Below are 22528 nucleotides of genomic sequence, written 5' to 3' on the forward strand. Positions count from 1 at the left end.
GGTGTCAAAATCATGGCCTCAAGCTAAATGCCAAAAAGTGCATAGTCATCCCCTTTGGAAAAAAACAAAGTATCCACAAACTACCACATAGGTGGTAGTCCCCTAAATACGGAAGACGTAATAAAGGATCTGGGGCCCCAAGTAGATAGTAATCTCTCCTTTGATAATCACATTGCCAAAGTGGTTAGAAAATCCTTCTATGTGGCCCACCTAATCACAAAAGGGTTCGCATCCAGATCAAAAAAGGTCATTGTGCCCATCTACTCATCACTCATCAGACCCATCATAGAGTACAATGCCCCATTTGGGATGTACCTTACAAGACACCTGCAACAGCTGGAAAGTCCACAGAAGTACCTCACCAAGAGGATCACTGGCCTGAAACAGATGCCCTATGCAGCTCGACTGAAGAAACTCCAGCTGTACTTGGTTGCATACCGCCTACTCAGAGGTGATCTCTGTCTGACATACAAGGCCATGTCCAACCCAGAATTGATGGACATGCACCACCTAAAAAAAACCCTATCCCCTCGAGCCACACACTCTAGGCATCTAAACTTCACCACAACAATAAATAGGATGTGCTGGAAGGATAGATTCCTGTCCCAGAGACTTTCCATGCTTTGGAACAAGATTCCAGTCTACATTAGGCAAAGCTCCTCGCTAACACTCTTCAAGAGAAACCTTGACGAGTGGATGGGAAACAGAAAGTTTACCCCGGGGATCACTTCAGTGGCTCTGCTGGACAGAGACACAGGGAACTAATCTAAGGGGGCGGCAAAAGCCAACACATTCTGGCTAGGCTTATAAATGCCTTTGGGCAGATAGCCTAGTACCTACCTATGAACCTATTATAATTATTTCAATGGCTTTACATATAAGACTAGTGAAACTTATTGGTCTGTAGTTTCCAGGATCTGTAGATGGCCAATCTTTGTGCAGAGGGATGATTGCTGCCTTTCTCCATTCATGAGGCACGAAACACGTGTCATGAATGGAGATGAAACATATCATAAATATGAAAAATCTTAATTTATCAGAGAGCTTAGTGACTGTATCATCAACATCTGCACCTTATCTTGTCCCTATTTTTAAAGTTTTGCCCCTATCCACTGAGCTTGGGCATCAAGGGACTCATCTTTTCTTAGCAATGGCTATCATAGTGCATGGTTAACCATTTCTGAGAATGGTGTACTCACTGTTATAGTGCATAGATGCACTGTCCTTAGATGCTTGCAGGTATGAACATTCTCATGAGTGATTTACTATGATTAGGTCACAAGGTCAAAAGAGGTGCCACCACCTCTGACAGCAGACCTGTCACTAGTGGTGTCTCCCAGGGATCTCTCCTGGGACCCCTATTGTTTGACATCCACTTCTCAGATGGCCATGCAAAGACAAAAGGCCTGTGGCTGACCAAGTTTGTGGACAACTGTAAGTTGCGTGCTGTCATTGACTCACCAAATGATGTTAACATATTTCAAGGGGTCTATATTATATGAGCAAATCATACAAATTGCGAACGGTCATAATATCAAACGTACCGGACCTCGAACTTCCTATTGTGGGTGGCTGCGCACCCCACATGCCCCACTAAATATATATTCCAACTCCGAGATCACACTTCAGTGAGGAAAGGGCAAATATCCCATTATTCACTGTACCGCAATCTCAGACAAAGCACTTTGAGGTCCGGTATGTTCGATATTATGAGTGTTCGCAATTTGTGTGATTTGCTCATATGATATAGACCCTATTTCAAGAGGGTCTCACAGCAACAAATGACTGGTGCCAAAGTCATGCCCTTAAGTGAAACGCAAAAAAAAATGTATTATCATAACATTCGGCAAAAACACAGCCCCTAATGATTACCACATCAATGGCATCCCCTTAAGCAGACAACCTGTAGTTTGAGATCTGGGTGCACAGGTTGACAGCACTCTCACATTTGACCATCATGCTGCGGCAGTGGTCAGAAAAGCCTTTTACTTGATTCATCTCATAAGTAAAGCTATTGCATCCAGAAAAAGGGATGAATTGTGGAGATATGACCCATTATTTCTGTACTCACCTGATGTTGTTTAGCTCCCTTGGAAGGCACAGATGTAGTAAGGCAAGAAAGGACGCCTATATTCTGACCCCAGTAAGCAAGCCAGCCAATGATGGATTACCTTCTGCTCTTTCCCCAACAGATCAGCAATTGCTTAAACACACAGAATAGTAGCTAAGACTAAGAGCCTGAGGCAATGGTGGAAGTCGATCTCCATAATACCTGGCAGCCCCTATCCATTTTTGTAAAACTTGCAACTTAATGGTGTATTATATTACTCTTTACTTTCATATTTGTTGTTTGAGAAGGTACATGATCTATGTATTTTGTAATAAACCAGTAACTAAAGCTATTTGTAAATACAGCACATGAATATTAATGTTGGTATTTGATGAAAGTCACTCTTTCCTTACCATATAGTCTTATGTTATCAAATAAAGCAAGCATAAAAAATACCAATAAAACTTTTAGTGTGAGAATGTCTGTTACAAAGATACTGTTTGGTTAAACTTTTTTTTTTTTAAATGAAAAACTACTTATTGTTTCCTTGAGGTTCTGACATTTACCTTGACAGGCAATACAAATAATTTCATTAAATCATTTTTTACTACAACAGCTCTTCAGTTTTAACAATTTTTAAAATATTGCCAGTGAAATTAAATATCAGTAGCAGTAAACAAGGAGCCCTATGGAGTCAGTTCTAGTGTACAGTTCAGGTAACAATGAAAACATTACCTCTTTTCATGCTGCTTGTTTTGTGTAAATGTCCGACCACTAGTCCAAATAAACATCCTGGAGGAAACTCCACCACGTGCAGCACTGCTTTGTCTTTGTGTGGAGAACTGTGTGCAATGACGTAGAGGCCTACGAGAGAAGCGCTTTGTATTAGCCATGCAGAACACATCAGGGAGTTCAAAATATGTCTCAGAAACTGACTACAGTCCGCAGCTGTCAGCAGGTTTATTTAACAGAATGTCATGAGTGCATGCAATCTCTAGTATTATTAAAAATTATGAAAACATTTTTTCATTATTAGTTTAATTGTTTCACTGCACTGCAGTACACTTTCTACTGCTAAATATTCACTTAAGCAGGAAGGAAACAGATATTTTAGGAACTCCCAAGCAGATCCTTGCTTTCCTGTAGCTTTTGTTGTTTCTTGGTCATTACACATTCTAGAAGATTTGCAAAAGAAGCAGTTATGAAATGCCTGAATCCCTTAAAATCCCATAATGTTAGGTCAATTTAATTTTAGAACATATGGCCTCACTAGGTATTTTTGGGGTGTGTGTGCCATTCTGCAATTTGGTTTTCTGAAGTAAATATTCATATTACAATCAAGTAGTGAGTAATGTAAAATTATTAGATGGTGCCAGTGCACATTGAGCTGTTGCCACAGTTCTGTAGTTAAACATAATTACTCCTAGATTCTTATTTTCCACACCAGCACTGCAGCTGGCATTGTTTAAGGAATTTTTATCATAAGGTTTTGTTTTCATTGCTGTTGCTTATGTTGGGTACATCTTCACAGCCTGTATCTTTTCTGAAATGTTTTCTAAATGCTTCCATCTTTATAATCACTACAACACAGATGACGCACACACACACACACACACACACACACACACACACACACACACACACACACACACGTACATATATATGCACACATTAAAATCTGAATATCATTATCCACTTAAAAACTTCATAAATGATATGGCCAAAGAAACTTGTATATAGGACGATTTTAAAACAAAATGTTCTTTTCAAGTAAACTTTGTAGCAAAATGAGAGACATATTCCTTTTTCCAGGGTCATAGTTTATAACAATGGCCCTGTAAAATACAAATCAATGACTACAAGTTAGTGTTGAGAAAATAATGTGTTGTAATCTGTAATCCTAAAATCCTCAAAAAACAAAACTGACCAAACAAACATTTCTATTTCAAAGGGCAATTACAGAATAAGCCAAAATAAAAGAAAAGGAAATTCTAAAATGTCTGTATGACAGTCCTGCTACATATAATGAGATATTAAGCACTGCAATTAATCTGTATGACTAATACACAGGAAATAACTGAATACACTAATAAATGACTAATAACTTAATCACAGAATGTTGTTACAGGTTTACAATTTCTAGTTTTAACTCTTTCCAATTTAAAATGACACAGGAAAAATAGATTAGTTTTAGCATTTTGTCTGTGCTAGAAGGTGCACACTGACTACAGTATAATACAGCTGACTAAAGTAAAGTAATGATTAATATAGTATTAACTATATAATGGACAGGTGTCTTTCTACAAATGCAAAAAAAAAAAAATATATATATATATATATATATATATATATATATATATATATATACATATATACATATATATATATATATATATATATATATATATATATATATATATATATATATAAACTCTTAAGAAAGAATCACAAACGGTACAAAAAAGAGAGATTGATAAAACACTTACTCACTTATGCGAACCCTAGCTGTACCTACCCTTGCCCCTAATCCTAGTCCTACACATTACGTTACTAAATACTCTTTCCCCTGACAGTACCATCACACAAGTCAAAAGGACACAGAACACAGACAACACAAAGCATGCATAACACTGAGTCTATACCCTTTCTTAACCCTAACACTAACCCTAACCCACAAACACCTGCATATTCTCAACTGCTCTAACACAGTTTTTCTCATCTTCACAGCCACCAAAACATCATTCAAACATTCATTTTTTGCTGTGCACACCTGCTTACCGACACTATATAAAACTAAATTCAGCCATATGTGATTTCCTCAAATGAGCATTCAATCAGTTGTACATTCTCCCTCCTTTACACTTTCTACCTACAGTGCATTGCACCATTTCAGTCACACACACACACACACACACACACACACACACACACACACACACACACACACACACACACACACACATATATATATATGTGTGTGTGTGTGTGTGTGTGTATAATTTAAATAAAAAAAATAAAAACAACATTTTTTTCTTTTTTTTATGTTTTTGCAGGGGGTAAGCCCCCCTGCACCCCTCACACCCCCTGCTAATTAAATATGCCAACTCCAAGATCACACTACAATGAGGAAAACAGTAAATAAACCAGCCATGCTGTATTTTGATCTCCATTTAAATGGTTCAAAGTTTCAAAACTTTGATCTTATGGTCTCGACCATAAGAAAGTTGATGTTTTGAAAGTTTGAAATTTAGAAGTTGACCTGTGTATACGTGTGTGTGTGTGTGTTTATATATATATATATATATATATATATATATATATATATATGTATATATATATATGTATATATATATATATATATATATATATATATATATGTATATATATATATATATATATATATATATATATATATATATATATATAAATCCAACTTTTCTTGAGCACCATACCAATTAAATCCTTGAATTTCTGAGTCCCTTTTTTTTCTTTGCTGATGGCACAAAATAAAACACAAATAACAAAGGGGAAAGAGGAAACCTCTACCTGGTTTCTCCGTTCAGACAAAAAATTATCATTGAGAAACGCTCCTACTTTGATTTTTGCCTCTGATCCCTCATATATCCTTCTAATTAACCATATTATTGTATCAGAAAATACAAATGCTTCCATTATCCTACTCAAAATTCAGCTTACTCAGTCAAATGTTTTCTCTAACTTGAGATCCACCAATAATAGTGGTATTTTATTCCATTCTGCTTCCCTCTGGACCATCATTGCTGTGTTAATGTTGTCATATGTTTGCCTTATCTCCACAAAACCACATTGGCCCATATCTATCAATTCTGGCATCACTTTTTTGCCAGTCTTTTAACCATTATATGCATAAACACTTTATAATCATGGTTTAAAATTGAAATGGGCTTATATGAAGCTGGATCAAATAGGTCTTTACTGTATTTAGGTATTACAGCCAGATCTGTATTACTTTCTTCTTTCCTGGCTTCCAAACTTCCACTGGAATACTCTATATTCCGGGAGACTTTCCTGCATATTGATTATACATCACCATTTTTATTCCATCTCCTCTTACCTTAACTGTTAGCTGTTGAGCCTAATCTACCTCTAACCTTGTCATATTTCAGTGTTCCATAAATATTTCCATTTGTACTTTTTCTTGATTTCCCCATTTCTCTGCTATATATGCATTTTTATAATGTTTCCAAAATATCTCAAGTACCTCTACAAGATCTTTGGTTATTTCTCTTGATATAGGCACCCTAAGTTTGGCAAAATACTCTTTCTACTTTCTGTTGTCTAAGTCATTGTGACAAATTTTTTGTGCTGTTGACTTAGCCAACCTGCTAGTAGATAGGTTCAGTGCAAACTTTACCCCCATCCCACCAAAGTCCCATTCGACATCCCCCATACTTTTCCAGCACCTCACATCTCCATAGATCAAGTGTTAAAGGTCCTATCCAAGGCAAAGAACACAGCTTCCATGGGACCTAATAGCATCCCAGGCTGTATTCTGCACCATCTCCAGCAAGAACTAGCCTCACCATTGAGTATCATGTTCAACCATATCCTAAATACAGGCTTCATTCCAGCAGAGTGGAGAACTTCCATTGTCATCCTTTGTATAAAGATGGTGCCACTACTGACCCTGGAAACTATCACCCTATTAACTTGACAAGTCTGATCTGTAAAGCCATGGAGCATATTATTATGGATCTCATAAACAAGGACATAGGGAATCTCCAAGCACTTGACCCCACCCAGTTCAGATTCATCAAGGGCAGAGCTTGCCTGTTGAACCTGATTGACTTTTTTGAGACTGTCACCAAGGCCCTGGATGAGGGAAAGTCAGTACATACAGCTTACCTTATCGTATCCAAGGCCTTTGACACATTCCCCAACTCGGGCATCATCAAAAAGCTAATACAGCTTGGTGTAAATCCCTATCTCATCAGGTGGTTGGCCAACTTGCTCATCAATAGGACCCACACGGTCAAAATAGGCACCTCCACCTCCAACAGCAGACCTGTCACTAGTTGTGTTCACCAGAGGTCTGCCTTGGGACCCCTACTGTTTGTCATTTACTTCCCAGTGGTCCAGGCAAAGACAAAAGGCCTGTGGCTGACCAAGTTTGCAGATGACTGTAGGCTGCGTGCTGTCATTGTCTCCCCAAATGATGTGAACATACTGCAAGAGGGTCTCATAGCAAAACATGACTGGTGCCAAAGTCATGGTCTTAAGTTAAATGCAAAAAATGCATTATTATACCATTCAGCAAAAACACAGCCCCTAATGATTACCACATCAATGGCAATCCTCTAAGCACAAAACCTGTGGTGAGATATCTGGATATGCTGGTTGACAACAATCTCACATTTGACCATCATGTAGCAGCAGTGGTCAGAAAAGCCTTTTACTTGGTTCATCTCATAAGTAAAGGGGTTGCATTCAGAAAAAAAAGGAGATTATTACCTCTCTGTACTGCTCCCTCATTAGGCCAGTAATTGAGTATAATGCCCTGTTTGGTTAGTACCTCTCCAAACCCCTGCACCAACTGGAAAGGCCACAGAAATACCTCACAAAGAAAATCCATGGCCTCCAACACCTGTTCTGTGTGGACAGGATCAAATCACTATCACTCTGCTCAGTATAGTACAGATTGCTCAGAGGTGATCTGTGTTTCACCTACAAGGCAATATCAGACCCTGCCCTACTAGAGATGCTCCATATAAATAAGTCAAACTCCTCGCACATTAGCTGCTCAAAAGGCCTACATCTAATATGTGGCATCAACACAACTTGCTGGAGAGACAAGTTTGTCTCTCAGAGGCTGCCCTGTCTCTGGAATAGACTTCCCATACATGTCAAACAGAGTACCTTGCTGACCCTCTTCTAGCACAGCCTTGATGAGTGGATGGGAAACCACAAATTTGTCCCAGGAGTTCCACCTGTATCCCTCATTGACAAGGTTGCAGGTGCTGATTGAGGCTTCATTTCTGGGGATAAACTCCTGGCTAAACTTGTAAGGGCCGCAGGGCCATTAGCCTAGTAACCTCCTATAATCCTATGCTCTCAAGTTATTATCAAAAACAGTTGCTTAACAGCAGCCTTTCTAATCTCATGCATATTACTATCCACATACTCCCTTATTTTCTCTTTAGCACACTGCAATTGCATCTCTTCTGGTCCTTTGAAATTCCCCTTTGTTGTAATGCTTTACCTTTCTCAGTCCCTTTAAATAATTCTTATTACTTCTTAACCAGATCTCTTTTGCTTTTATTTCTACCCCATTTTTAAACTTCACTTTCATTTTATCTTGCTCACTAGCTACAACTTCTGGACTTCTTTCTATCTTCCACTGGATAATTTCCATTAACCATTCCTTACATTCCTCTCTTTTTAAAAGGTAAGCGAGGAAGAGCTAGTGTCTCATCTCTACTTCCTTAACCTGTATTTTTATCTTAGTAATTATTGGTGCATAATATGAAATAGTTATTGGACATGTGTCAAAGTTCTCGATTACAAGTTCCTCTGAAATATACTTTGTCTAGTCTGGCCTAGTTATTGTACCTTGGTGAATAATATGAAAATTCTCTCCAAGTTCATACTACAGAATTCATATCTTTCATACCAAATATTTTGATAAATGTCTTCATGAATTTATTCTCTTTTGTTATAATTTCCCTTCTAGGCCCATAGATACATCCTCTTTGTTGCAAATCAAATACTAGTTCCCACTTATAAGTAATATTCCCTGCTGAAAACTGATTATTTTTCCCATTTGTTTAAGCTCCATAACATGTAGGTAGGATATAAATGCATGACAGTGTAATTCTCATTCCTCTATTATATTCCCTTACTACCACAAATCTGCCATTATTACTTTTCTTTTCATTTTCTATCCCTACTGGAGCTTCTCAAGCAATTAATACAAGTGCTCCTGTTTTCCATTGTCCATGACATTCTGCAGAATATCGTCCTGAAATGTTTTCTTTATCAAATTCACATGCTGATTTCCTTTCAAATATGTTTCCTATGGCAATCCTATTTGCATTATGCATTTTTTAATATAATTAAGTATTCTTTCTTTTTTGTCTATACCTTTGAGACCATTCACTTTCCAAGATAATATGGAAAATGTCACCATTATGGTAAGAAGTCATTAAACTATTTTATATGGCAGCTTTTTTAAATGTCTGTAAAAAGCTTTAGCAATACATGCACACACTAATGTCACATTTTACAAGGCTTTTTTTTGTTTTAATAATAAAAAAAAAACATACCACCAGAACATCCCCATAACCTGTTAATGTAATACAATCACATAACAATGTACATCTTCAAATAATGAAGTGAACCCAGCCATGGGAATGCATAAGCCAGTGCATTTCTTCGTGCCGGTCCCAAGCCTGGATAAATGGGGAGGGTTGCGTCAGGAAGGGCATCCGGCATAAAATTTTGCCAAATCATACATGCAGACAAAAGTACACATATACATACCGGATCGGTCGAGGCCCGGGTTAACAACGACCACCACCAGTACTGTTGGCCAACAGGGTGCTGGCGGAAATTGGGCTACTGTTGGCCGAAGGAGGAGAAGAGGTGGAAGGCATGGCCGAAGGCAGTTAAGGCTAGGACTGTGATAGTGAGGGTCGGAACTTTGAATGTTGGCATTTTGACTGGTATAGGGAGAGAGCTAGCTGATATGATGGACCGAAGGAAGGTTGGTATATTGTGTGTGCAAGAGACCAGATGGAAGGGGAGCAAGGCTAGGTGTATCGGAGGTGGGTTCAAATTGTTTTATCATGGTGTGGATGGGATAAGAAATGGCGTAGGCATATCCTGAAGGAACAGTATGCTAAGAGTGTTTTGGAGGTGAAAAGAGTGTGGGATAGAGTGATGTTTATGAAGCTGGAAATTGATGTTTATGAAGCTGGAAATGGATGTTGTAATGATGAATGTTGTTAGTGCATATGCTCCACAAGTTGGGTGTGCGATGGATGAGAAAGAAAAATTTTGGAGTGAGTTGGATGAAGTGGTGATGACTGTACCCAAGGGTGAGAGACTGGTGATTGGAGCAGATTTCAATGGGCATATTGGTGGAGGGAACAGAGGGGATGAGGAAGTGATGGGTAGGTATGTTGTTAAGCAAAGGAATGCAGAAGGTCAGATGGTAGTGGATTTTGCAAAAAGGATGGACATGCCTGTGGTGAATACATATTTTAACAAGAGGGAGGAGCATAGGGTGACATACAAGAGTGGAGGAAGATGCACACAGGTGGATTATATCTAATGTAGAAGGGCTAGTCTGAAGGAGATTGGAGACTGTAAAGTGGTGGCAGGGGAAAGTGTAGTTAGGCAGCATAGGATGGTGGTTTGTAGGATGACATTGGTGATCAAGAAGAGGAGGATGAGTATGAGGGCAGCACCAAGGATCAAATGGTGGAAATTGAAAAATGGTAATTGTGAGGTGATGTTCAGGGAAGAGTTAAGACAGGCACTGGGTGGCAGTGAAGAGTTACCGAACAGCTGGTTAACTACAGCAGAGCTAGTAAGAGAGATGGCTAGAAAGGTGCTTGGTGTGACATCTGGAAAGAGGAAGGAGGACAAGGAGACCCGGTGTTGGAATGAAGAAGTGCAGGAGAGTATACAGAGAAAGAGTTTGGTGAAGAAGAAGTGGGATTGTGAGAGAGATGAAGAAAGTAGACAAGATTATAAGGAGATGAGGTGCATGGCAAAGAGAGAGGTGGCGAAGGCTAAGGATAAGACATATGACAAGTTGTATAAAAGGTTGGACACTAAGGAGGGAGAAAAGGACCTATACCGATTGGCTAGACAGAGGGACTGAGCTAGAAAAGATGTGCAACAGGTAAAGGTGATAAAGGATAATGAGGGAAACGTACTCACAAGTGAGGAGAGTGTGTTGAGCAGATGGAAAGAGTACTTTGAAGGGCTGATGAATGAAGAGAATGAGAGGGAGAGAAGGTTGGATGATGTGTGGATAGTGAATCATGAAGTGCAGTGGATTAGCAAGGAGGAAGTAAGGATAGCTATGAAGAGGATGAAGAATGGAGAGGCTGTTGGTCCAGATGACATACCTGTGAAAGCATGGAGGTGTTTAGGTGAAATGGCAGTGGAGTTTTTAACTAGATTGTTTAATGAAATCTTGGAAAGTGAGAGGATGCCTGAGGAATGGAGAAAAAGTGTTTTGGTACCGATTTTTAAGAATAAGGGTGGTGTGCAGAGCTGTAGTAACTACAGAGGGATTAAATTGATCAGTCACAGCATGAAGTTATGGGAAAGAGTAGTGGAAGCTAGGTTAAGAAGGGAGGTGATGATTAGTGATCAGCAGTATGGTTTCATGCCAGGAAAGAGCACTACAGATGCGATGTTTGCTTTGAGAGTGGTGATGGAGAAGTACAGAGAATGTCAGAAGGAGTTGCATTGTGTCTTTGTGGATTTAGAGAAAGCATATGACAGGGTGCCTAGAGAGGAGTTGTGGTATTGTATGAAGAAGTCGGGAGTGTCAGAGAAGTATGTAAGAGTGGTGCAGGATATGTACGAGGGTAGTGTGACAACGCTGAGGTCTGCAGTGGGAGTGACAGATGCGTTTAAGGTAGAGGTGGGATTACATCAAGGTTCAGCTCTGAGCCCTTTCTTATTTGTAATGGTGATGGACAGGTTGACAGACGAGATCAGACAGGAGTCCCCGTGGACTATGATGTTTGCAGATGGCATTGTGATCTGTAGTGAGAGTAGGGAACAGGTGGAAGAGACCCTGGAGAGGTGGATATATGCTCTAAAGAGAAGAGGAATGAAGGTCAGCAGAACTAAGACAGAATATATGTGTGTGAATGAGAGGGAGGATAGAGGAATGGTGAGGATGCAGGGAGTAGAGGTGGCAAAGGTGGATGAGTTTAAATACTTGGAATCAGCAGTTCAGAGTAATGGTGAGTGTGGAAGAGAGGTGAAGAAGAGAGTACAGGCAGGATGGAGTGGGTGGAGAAGAGTGTCAGGAGTGATTTGTGACAGATGAGTACCAGTAAGAGTGAAAGGGAAGGTCTACAAGAGGGTAGTGAGACCAGCTATGTTATACCGGTTGGAGACAGTGGCATTGACAAAAAGGCAGGAGTCAGAGCTTGACATGGCAGAGTTGAAGATGTTAAGATTTGCACTGGGTGTGACGAGGATGGACAGGATTAGGAATAAGTATATTAGAGGGTCAGCCCAGGTTGGAAGGTTTGGAGACAAAGCCACAGAGTCAAGATTATGTTGGTTTGGACATGTGCTGAGGAGGGATGCAGAGTATATTGGGAAAAAAGATGCTAAGGATGAAGCTGCCAGGTAACAGGAAAAGAGGAAGGCCTAAGATAAGGTTTATGGATGTGGTGAGAGAGGACATGCAGGTGGTTGGTGTGACACAGCAAGATGCAGAGAACAGGAAGAAATGGAAACAGTTGATCTGCTGTGGCGACCTCTGATGGGAGCAGCTGAAAGAAGAAAAAGAACCGTACTAATAGGAACATTCTGTTAAATAGCCAGTTGCTAATGTAGACCATAATAAACCTGAAATTGAGGTTATCCATGCTAAGCAACATGTTATTGCTGGTGTTTCATACACTATTGGGGTCTGTTCATTTTTTATCTTTATTCCCACGCATGCTTTCAGAAATCATTAACTTTTAGGCTTGACGAACCAGTGTTCTTTCTTTTATTGCCCTATTATCAGCATGTTTCCATGGAAATGAAAGAGAAAAAAAGAAAAATATAGTCTTTTGGTGCAGCCTAAAACATTTACTGCTAAAGAAAAACTTTTCATTATATTTGGTTCTCTCATATTTACTTGTTTTCTCTTAAAATTGGTTATTTGATTAAGCCAAGGGTCTTAATCCAGACATTCACCAATGCAAAAATAATAGAAAACATATCAGCTCTGCATATGTTAGCTCTGTGTACTTTTACATCACATCCCCCACCTCAACAATCAAAGATTAGAGCATATTAATTTAAACATGTTTTTGTCTAGCTTTTCTTCTCTTTTTGCTCTGTAATGTTTATATTTCTTAGTATCAAAAAGAAGAAAGAAAGAAGGAGAGAAAAAGGCATCTGTTTACTTTATTAACTTCATCACATACAAAAAAAACCTAAAAGATACTTTACTATAAAATATGCAATTTATATTGTGAAAAAAAATCATAGAAACACTGTTAAGAACATAAATCATTTTACTTACACTCACAGTCCTTCCAAACATTAATGACATGAAATAAGGCACATGTTCAAAGACCCGCGGTGGTGGTGCTGTGGTAGCGTTGTTGCCTCACAGTAAGACGCTGTCCAGTTCGATTCTCAGCTAGAGCGTCTTCTGCGTGGAGACGTGTGAATGGGCGTACCTTCATTGAAGGTTGTATGTCAGGGCTGGTAACTCAGCACGTAAAAATCAACTACCAATCTTAGCGGACTGGAGTTCCGCTGTGGCGACCCCTAACCGGGAAAAGCTGAAAGACACAACAACAACAAGTTCAGTTCCCACAGGAAAGTCAGCAAAAGTCCACTCTTTCCACTGATTCTTATAAAGCTGTATTTCACAAATGTGATTGATGCTTTGCAACTTTACATTTATTCACTAATTTCTGTGTTACTGATCTTGTTCCCATTCATCTTTATCTCCCAACTCCAGATTCTGGTTCGGTTCCAAGGTATTCCCTATTTTTATGATCAACTTCCCTGCTTGTCTCTGCATCTCAAGCATTTTCCTTCGGGACAGTGAAAATGGTTTATTGGCCAAGTCTCTCAGTGTGGTTTGCCAGGAGAATGAGATGCAGAGATCCCTTCTGCTTGATGGCTCACTCTTTGTTGAACAAACTTTTGCGTTTCCTCCCCAGCTTGTTCTGCATTAAAAATTGCATTGATCCTCCAGGAAAAAATATTCTAAAGACAGCTGGATACAGCAAATTGAATTTCCCACCAGTCTCTCAACATTCCTTGATTACTGGAATAAATTTGTTTCTCTTATGCCTGGTATACTGTGAATAATCATTTTCCACAAACACTCTATTATTTCCAAGTTTTAATACCTTGTCTTTTTGCCATGGTTTTGTATGGATCAACTCTTTCTGCTGGCAGGTTTGCATCTTTACTAACAAAGGTCTTGTCTGCTTTCTCATGGTAAGATTTGGAGCATGCACATGGTGTGCCTTTTCAGTTAATAGTTCCTACTGTGGAATACCAGTCCAGCTGCTTATTTGTCCCTTTATAAAATTAATACAATCTGTTCCTTCTAGTTTCTCTGGCACAACAGAAAATCTCAGATTTTGCCTACATGCTCTGTCCTCTAATTCTACCATTTTTTGAAACATCTCTTCTTGAGCAGTCTCATACTTAGCCAGCCTATTCTTCATTTCATCCTCTATTTTTTTGCAGTTTTATCAGTCTGAATATCTGTCTAAAACTTTGTTCCACCCTTTTGTTATTTGATAGATGTACTTCTTTGGTGTTTTGTTTATTTTAATCAGCTCTGACAACATTTGACATATTTTTTCCTCTAGATTGAGCTGCCTTTTGATGAAAAGGTCCAAGATTCTTCCCAGTCAGTATTTTCTCTTCATCTTTCCTAGCTGATTTTCTATCAGGCTGTCTTAGTTTCTTGTCTACTGGCATCCAGGAAGTGGAATTACTAGCCAGTAATGGAATTTTACTCAAGTTTACAATATCATTGGCTGTTGTTTCTCAGTTTCTGTTTTCACACTGGGAGAGCTGATGTTAAGCTGTTAATCAGTGGCAGTCACTTTGGAAGATCCTCTCTAGAATTATATTGTTGTGCCAGATTAGAACCTTTACCTAATGGCAAGAAATTTCCTAAGGTTTAACTGAGGTCCTCCACACCTAAAGGTTGCCTCCTATCACTAAGGATGCACTTAGATGTCAGAGATAGTTTGAAGTTAAGTTTAATGCTCACAATAACCATTTCATAGTCATCATATTTCGAAGAGTCAAATGCTCTTTTTAAATTGTATGCATCACTTTACTGACTTCAGACATCACTTGCATGTCTTGAACTACATATATCAAATAACAGTGACATATACAAACCAGCATCTGGAAAGGATTCATAGTCTGAAAGGTGATTTTATTATACATAGCATGTAGAACAGTTACAATTCTTTACCTACTCATACCATTACTGCAATGCAAGAGATACATGATAACAAAAATTTTAGATGTGTGTGAATGACTGTTTTCCTGCCATGCACCTAACATTTATTGTCTTGCTTTATAGACTTAATATGAATGTCTCTCCATGATGGACTCTTGACCATTCTTCTGCCTACTTATAAGGAAATGAACCGTGTCAAATGGGGCTCTACTACAAATGATCAAAATATAGTTCAGAGTAGCATGATTCACCAAATCCTTTTAATAGAACATTGTATGACTATAGTATTTCAGAGTATTATGCAACCTTTCTGACTTCCCACAAAGTATAACAGAGCCACACCTCGAATTACATATGTGAAGATATGTGAAGGCTGTCAGCCTAGCTAGATAGAATTTTGTAGATAAGTCTGTCATTTGCAAATATTAATATAAGCCACAGACTTGTTCTTTTAAATGGAAGAAAATGGTGTTAAATGTTGAACGTCAAAAATGTAACAACAGTGCACTCTGCTGGAAGAAAGCTGATAAGTCAAGGCTTGTATGACTGTTTGATCTCAAACTCGGAGCCATGGTGTTTGAACCAGCAGATGCTTTCTGTTGTTTTGAGTCCAGAGTTAATTGCTAGATTTTATATATATAATGCGTTTAATTGCTGTAGTTTCCTGACCAAGTGCAAGCTTAATTAGAAATATAAATGTAGAGTTTCTGTTAGCCTGGGAAACCAGAGAATTGTTAAGAATGATGTAATCTAAAATGAGTCAGCAGGATGGGTTATCAATTAAAAGGACTTTCTCAGAGACAGAGAGAGCATTTTGCATTTGTCTTCAGAACTGACAGCAGCACTTACTTTGCTCTGTCTGTATGTAAGTAGGATCTTAGACTTTAGTGTTGGTCTTACATATAGATAGAAAATAGCAAGTTTAGTCTAGCTGTTTTATGTATTGATGTCAGGACTATTCTACTGTATTATTTTAAGCATTTTCCTGTGATCTCTGAACTCTTGACTAGCACTGTGTAGTAAGAAGTATTGTCTTTGCTTTATTATTTATTATTAAATATTTTTAAACGTTTCAACTGTGGCTGTTTTGTGTAGAGATAATTTAAGCTCTAGGGTAAATTGCATGAACATAGTGATACTGGCCAAGCCACTCCAATAAGCCTTAAAAAGATCTGGTCACACTTAGTAACTGGATAATAATATTGCACAGTAATAACTGGAAACCCTTTGGTAAGGGCCTTTTTAGTAGCTGATAAGTAAGGGTCCTGGTAGCAGTGATTACTACTTATAGTGTGGACAGAAGGGGCACAGCTAGTGAATCTGTGCCAGCCTTCACCAGGAGTGTCTGTGTGGTTGTATATAAATCATACCTCGAAGTGTGCGTGTGTGTGTGTGTGTGTGTGTGTGTGTGTGTGTGTGTGTGTGTGTGTGTGTGTGTGTGTGTGTGTGTGTCAGCTACTTGGGCAGGGACAATGCACTGTTTGGACAGAGAGAGTGCAAGGAGAACTTGGCTTGGGACCCTGGCTAATGACCCCACTCTATAGCTGTGCCAGTGGGGAGTCTTATTAGGGATCTGGAGAGAAAGGGAGAAAACAGCCCCAGACTGACTGTGATCTCTGTGTGCTCTTAAGGGAAATTGTACTTTACTGTGTATTTGTTATCCTTCCCAATGTGGATGCCCCTCACTAGTGTTAGTGTTGAGGATTAAGGCTCCTGGATTACTAGGCCAGGGCATAGGTGCCACCACATATAACCTACCAATAATACTGTGCCACCTAAAAAAAGTTTGTTGAGGTTGTTTACAAAAGCTGACTGATTTGGTAACTCATATTCAGTACATCATATTTTAGTCAAACTGTTCATCAACTACTCTGTGATTACACATGTAAATATATGGTAGACAGGTATGATAATATCAGTGTAGCACACTTATACCTCCTAGCATGTAATCATCCATAATTATTTTTTATATTTATTGATTTTACTAAGACAGATGAATTCATCCTGAAGATTTACATAACAGCAACACAAGTAAATGACACCTATTCAATGGAAATTCATCTTCTTGTAGCATCATAGTCTAGCAGACCCCAGATATACAGGTAAACTTTAACCATGTATCCCATGGTGTAAACATTAAGCTTTGAGAGTGCAATAATGTTACTGCTGGAAAAGTACTATGTCCTGAACTTTAAAAAATAAAAACTAAACAAAAAATGTATTAGCGAGTTAGCGAAGCAAGCACATGTGTTTAATAATCTAGGCTGATATCTAGTGTGTCAACATAACATATAAATATATTCCCTATTGAATGTCATTGGTACTCTCTGTGCCAATTGTGGTGAACATGGTAAGAAAAAATCAGGTGTAATTCTAGAGAAAGGGCCTGAGAAATGGCTACCACATTCAAGATAGACAGCAGGAATACAAATTACTCACTCCCGACTTTGGAAGGTTGTGGCAAAAAATAATAATACAGGACTCTTTCAAGGCCTTGCAAGTAGAAAGAGCATACGTTAAGTCCTTGATTGAGGATCTATTGCAGAGTGCATTTGGTGGTGGCAGCCACAGTAATTTCAAGCCAATACTGTATATTACTGTTACTTCAGTTAAAAAGCTTACAGTATATCTTAGGGATCAGGCTGATAGTCTGCCCTGAACTATCTCTTGTTTGAGCTCCTACCTTGTGGTTCTCCTTCAGTGCCTTTAACTGAATATCCTGTAGGGGACAAAAATTTTTACTTTGAAAAAAAAAAAAAAATTCAGTATCTCGAGTCTATAAAGTCAAAATTTGAAAATAGCGAAAGTGCATAATTGTGAATTCGAATATCTCAAATTCACGGTTATGGCTTTGCACTATGTAATGTCCGGGATTGTATGTGGATGGTGTGCAGTGCCGTGTGTGGATTTAGGTGTTATGTCAGGTAAGTGAGTGCTTTGCAAGGATTTTGGGTGGGAGTTTGAGTGTATGTGAGTGTGCTGATATGTGTGATGTGTGTGTGTGGGACTTCCGAATGTGTGTGTTTGTGTTTGCTTTTGTTTACTGTTTGTGCGATCTCAGAGTTAGTATATATAAGTAGGGGGGTGTGGGGGGTGCAGGAGCGCTTGCTCCCCTGCTTACTTGTATTGTAGGTTTGTGGATGTGTGTTGTTTTGTTTGTTTATGTTGTGGTGTGGGTGTTGGTATATGTGTGGTCTGGTGTGTGCTGTGTTTTAGGTGTTTTGAATTTCACGGTTTTGGGCTTCACGGTTTTGCTATTTCGGTATTGTGTGGATTCAATTAAATGGTCTTGAAAAACTGAAATTTGAGATTTCTTTATTTCGAGATTATGAAGTGAATCCATATATATATATATATATATATATATATGTGTGTGTGTGTGTGTGTGTGTGTGTGTGTATATGTGTATATATATATATATATATATATAAAGCAAGCTAGACACTTGAATACCTAAGCTAGGAATAATGGCATATGATTCAGGTTATATTTTGTTGTTTTCAGAACTGGGTCCAAGACTAAAAGGGACAAATGAAGGCATTCATATTGTATCACTAGATCTGAAATTCTTAGACTGACACAAAAAAAAACAAAAGTGAAAGCATTTGCCTAGACCACGTTCCATAATTAAGAATGAAACTCAAAAATTTGAAGATCAGACATTGTCTTAGTTCTGATCATAAACAATTGCTGACTAGATATCTGGTGGCATTACTTTCATGGCCCACTGTAGATCCTCCAAGAAACTAAGGTATTTGGGATCTAAGGGGATTGTGTTTGCAAAGGTGAAACTTAAAAGAATTGATAGAAGGGCACTGCAAAGGATAGGAGCTTGTGGCTTTATTTGACCTAACACGTGAAACCTCATCCAGCCCAGACATGGAAAAACTTGGCAAACCAATCACCGTTTCTTGATTCTGTTTGTACTGGTGCATGCCATACTTAGTTGGTGAAGCAAAAATGAGGCTCTTCCATATGGCAGGGATAATGGTTTGGAAAAGTTTCATGGACAGAATGGCTTTGAAATATTGGAAAATTTAGGGATAAGGACAAATGAATACCTGATAGTACCTATTTATTAGGGTAATGTAGGATATGAGATACTTCATCAACTAATGGGGGGATGCTTTGTCTTTTGGGATGGTGATATGATATGGTTATGATTAAGATGGGGATAGAAGTGGAGGGTGGAAGATGTACAAAAATCACACTGCCTTGAGCTGTACAGACATGGTAACCATGAAGCACAATCAGATGGTTAGTCATGGAAAAGGGGGCAATAAAAAAAAACTACACTTTTATTGCATTGAGCCTGCACAGTCTATTATTTTCTTATAATGCCCACCTTGTGAAGTAGTACTGCCTACCTGAATCAGAGGTTGAGCCATTTTAATGGGTATCTTTCCTGGCTTAAGCTGTGAACCAGAATAAATTCAGAAAAACAGGTAGCATCATTCTCAAAGAAATATACAAAGGATAAATGTTAAATCCTATCACCCTGTGCTTTGGAATTGTAAATGACAATTTTATTTATTTTATATTTTTGAGTAAAGAAGTGGGTCAAAATGTATGCATGTAACTTCTAGGACATAGAAGGCAAACCTTAACTAGCCACTTTTGTAGCACTGCAGTGCAGCATATACTAGTACTGCACATTGGTAATTCTGATAATTCATTTCATGATATCACCCCATTATAATTTTGTCATTTACACATGTTTACAGTAATAATGAATAACATGTTCATAGTAGCATAGCATTTATTCTACAATTATAGCAACAGATCCTTTGGTATGACTTTGCTACAAAATGATCATTCTAGGTAACTGTTTTACTAATACATTATGGCAAAATTGCAGAATTTGGTTTACCCATGTGTGATGTCCATGCACTAGCCCAACAATCAAGGAGCCTCAATCCTCACCACTAACACCAGTGAGGGGAATCCATATAGGGAAAAGATAATAAATACACACACATAAAGTACAATTTCCCTTAAGAGCACACAGAGATCACAGTCAGTCTGGGGCTGGTTGCTCCCTTTCTCTCCAGGTCCCCAATAAGACTCCTCACTGGCACAGCTGTAGGGTCTATATCTCAGCCTAGTGGGCAAGCTAAAATCTTCAGCACCCTCTCTGTCCAACCAGTGCTTCGTGTCCCTGCCCAAGTAGCTGACACACACTTTGAGATAAGAGTTTATACAACCATACAGACACTCCTGGGGAAGGCTGGCACAGGTTCTCCAGCTGTGCTCCTTTTACCCAGACTATACGGTAGAAATCACTGTCATCAAACAGCTAATATTTATCAGCTACTCAAAGGCCCTAATGGAGTGTGTCCAATTATTACTGTGCAATATTATTATCCAAATGGTAAGTGCAACCAAACAGTCAAGACTTATTTGGAGTGACTTGGTACAGTATCACTATATACATGCAATGTACTCTTAGAGCTTAAATTATCTTTACACAAAACAGCCACAGTTGAAAGGTTTAAAAATATTTAATAATAAATAATAAAACACAAGACAATACTTCTTACAACACAGTGCTAGTCAAGAGTTCAGATAACAGAGAAATACTTAAAATAATACCATACAAAAGTTATGACATCAACACAGAAAAACATTTAGTCTAATCTTCCTAATTCCTAGCTATTTCTAAGAGAAAATACAGTTTATAAAATACTACTTGCATCTAGACACAGGCAGAGATCTGGTGATTTGGATGTTCTCAAGACAAATGCTCTAATGCTCTCATTCTTTCTGTCCTTAAATTGATAACACAGTACCACTGATTCATTTCAGATTACATCATTTCTTTCTAGTTCCCAGGCTAACAGACTCTCAGGGGTTAATAGCCCCTTTGATCTTGCAGATGGTCAGGAACCAGAGCAGTAAAATAAATTATACATGCAAATTCTAGCCATTAACTCTGGCCTCAAAATAATAGGCAGAATCCCTTCATCCAAACATATCGGCTCCGAATTTTGACATCAAAGACAGTCATGAAATGCTTGACTTGGCTTTCTTACAGCAGAGTGCACTGTTGTTAAATTTTTGCAGTTCAATATCCATTGCAGTCTTTTCACATTTAAGAGAACAAGCCTGTGGCTTACATTAATATTTACAAATGACAGAATTGTCTACAAAATTCTATCTATCTAGGCTGGCAGCCTTCACTTATCTTCACATCACTGTATGGGGGAGCAGTATATGGTTAAGAGGTTGACATAGACTGTGCATTACTCATGAATGCGCTATAATATATTTGTATTATTATGCTGAATATGTGAGAGAAAAAGAAGTACATATTTTTAATATATGTTGTAAAGATGTAAGGAGGTGCAGAAAAAAAATGGATGGAAGCAACAGCAACATGTATTAAGGTGTATAATAAAGTGGTTTATGATCAGATCTCTAGTTATAACCAGGTTATTATGTGTTCAAGACATGGGTACTAAGAAGTTCACCTCAAGAGCAAAGATAAGGTTGTGAATTTTGGCATCCTTGTCAATAACATATAACTGAGGGTTGTGACTGGAGATAAAATCATAATCCTTTGTAGAGCATGGATCTTTACTTACTCAGATGCAGAAAAATAAGTGTAGGTGTATGAAGTGTTTTACTGGCCAATACCTTAGTGGTGTCAAACAGACAGCAGGTAGAAACAAAGTGGCCCTTTCATTAAGCTATGTTAGAAATTATTATGATGTTTGGGTTTTTATATGCCATAAAATGATTTAGAGAAAAAAAAGCAGCATATATTTTCCCTCTTTACTGAGTTTCTACAAAACCAGAAAAGAAAACAAAACCATTCTCATTTGATGAACACATGCATTAACCAGAGCAAATGTTTCATACTGTTACACAATCAGAAATATGATTTTGAGCAGAATAAGCAGACTGTTAAAGTGTGGATGAAGTCGGGTGGTTTAGAAGCAGAAGTCAACGAGGTCACCTAAAAGTCATATCAACCCATCATAAAAGTTTAAAATGTTTTCTTTTCCTTTATAGAACAGATGTGCTATCTTACTTATACCCTTTGATTGCTATTTTCCCAATGTACCACTTACCCTTAAATCCTAATATTGCAGTTTTGCCAAAGCCCTGCTTTGAGTATCTCCAGATGGGCATCAGAAGATCCCTTCAATACATTGAAAAACCTGTTGAACACTTCCTTATATACAGCTGCTCACCAGTTGATACTTATTTCCCCCTAAGCAGTCCTTACGGCCCTCTGACCAAAGAGTAGCCACAGCAGATGCAAGGGCAAAAAAAAAGAGGCCTTCTCTGACCTCAAGCTT

General features: G+C 38.4%; 1 protein-coding gene across 4 annotated transcripts in view; it reads right to left on the bottom strand.

Annotated features, from left to right (window-relative positions):
* The window catches only part of KCNMB2 (potassium calcium-activated channel subfamily M regulatory beta subunit 2), a 1871591-nt gene that overhangs the window by 132462 nt on the left and 1716601 nt on the right, over window positions 1-22528 (bottom strand). For all 4 annotated transcript variants that reach the window (XM_044070129.1, XM_044070130.1, XM_044070128.1 and 1 more), the window contains one exon: window positions 2786-2914. In XM_044070129.1, the coding sequence (XP_043926064.1) occupies window positions 2786-2841 (56 nt within the window). In that variant the 5' untranslated portion in view covers window positions 2842-2914. The remainder of the gene's footprint in view (window positions 1-2785; window positions 2915-22528) is intronic.

Source organism: Protopterus annectens, chromosome 4.part1 (assembly GCF_019279795.1).
Source record: "Protopterus annectens isolate FY-2018-M chromosome 4.part1, PAN1.0, whole genome shotgun sequence".
Lineage (NCBI taxonomy): Eukaryota > Metazoa > Chordata > Ceratodontiformes > Protopteridae > Protopterus > Protopterus annectens.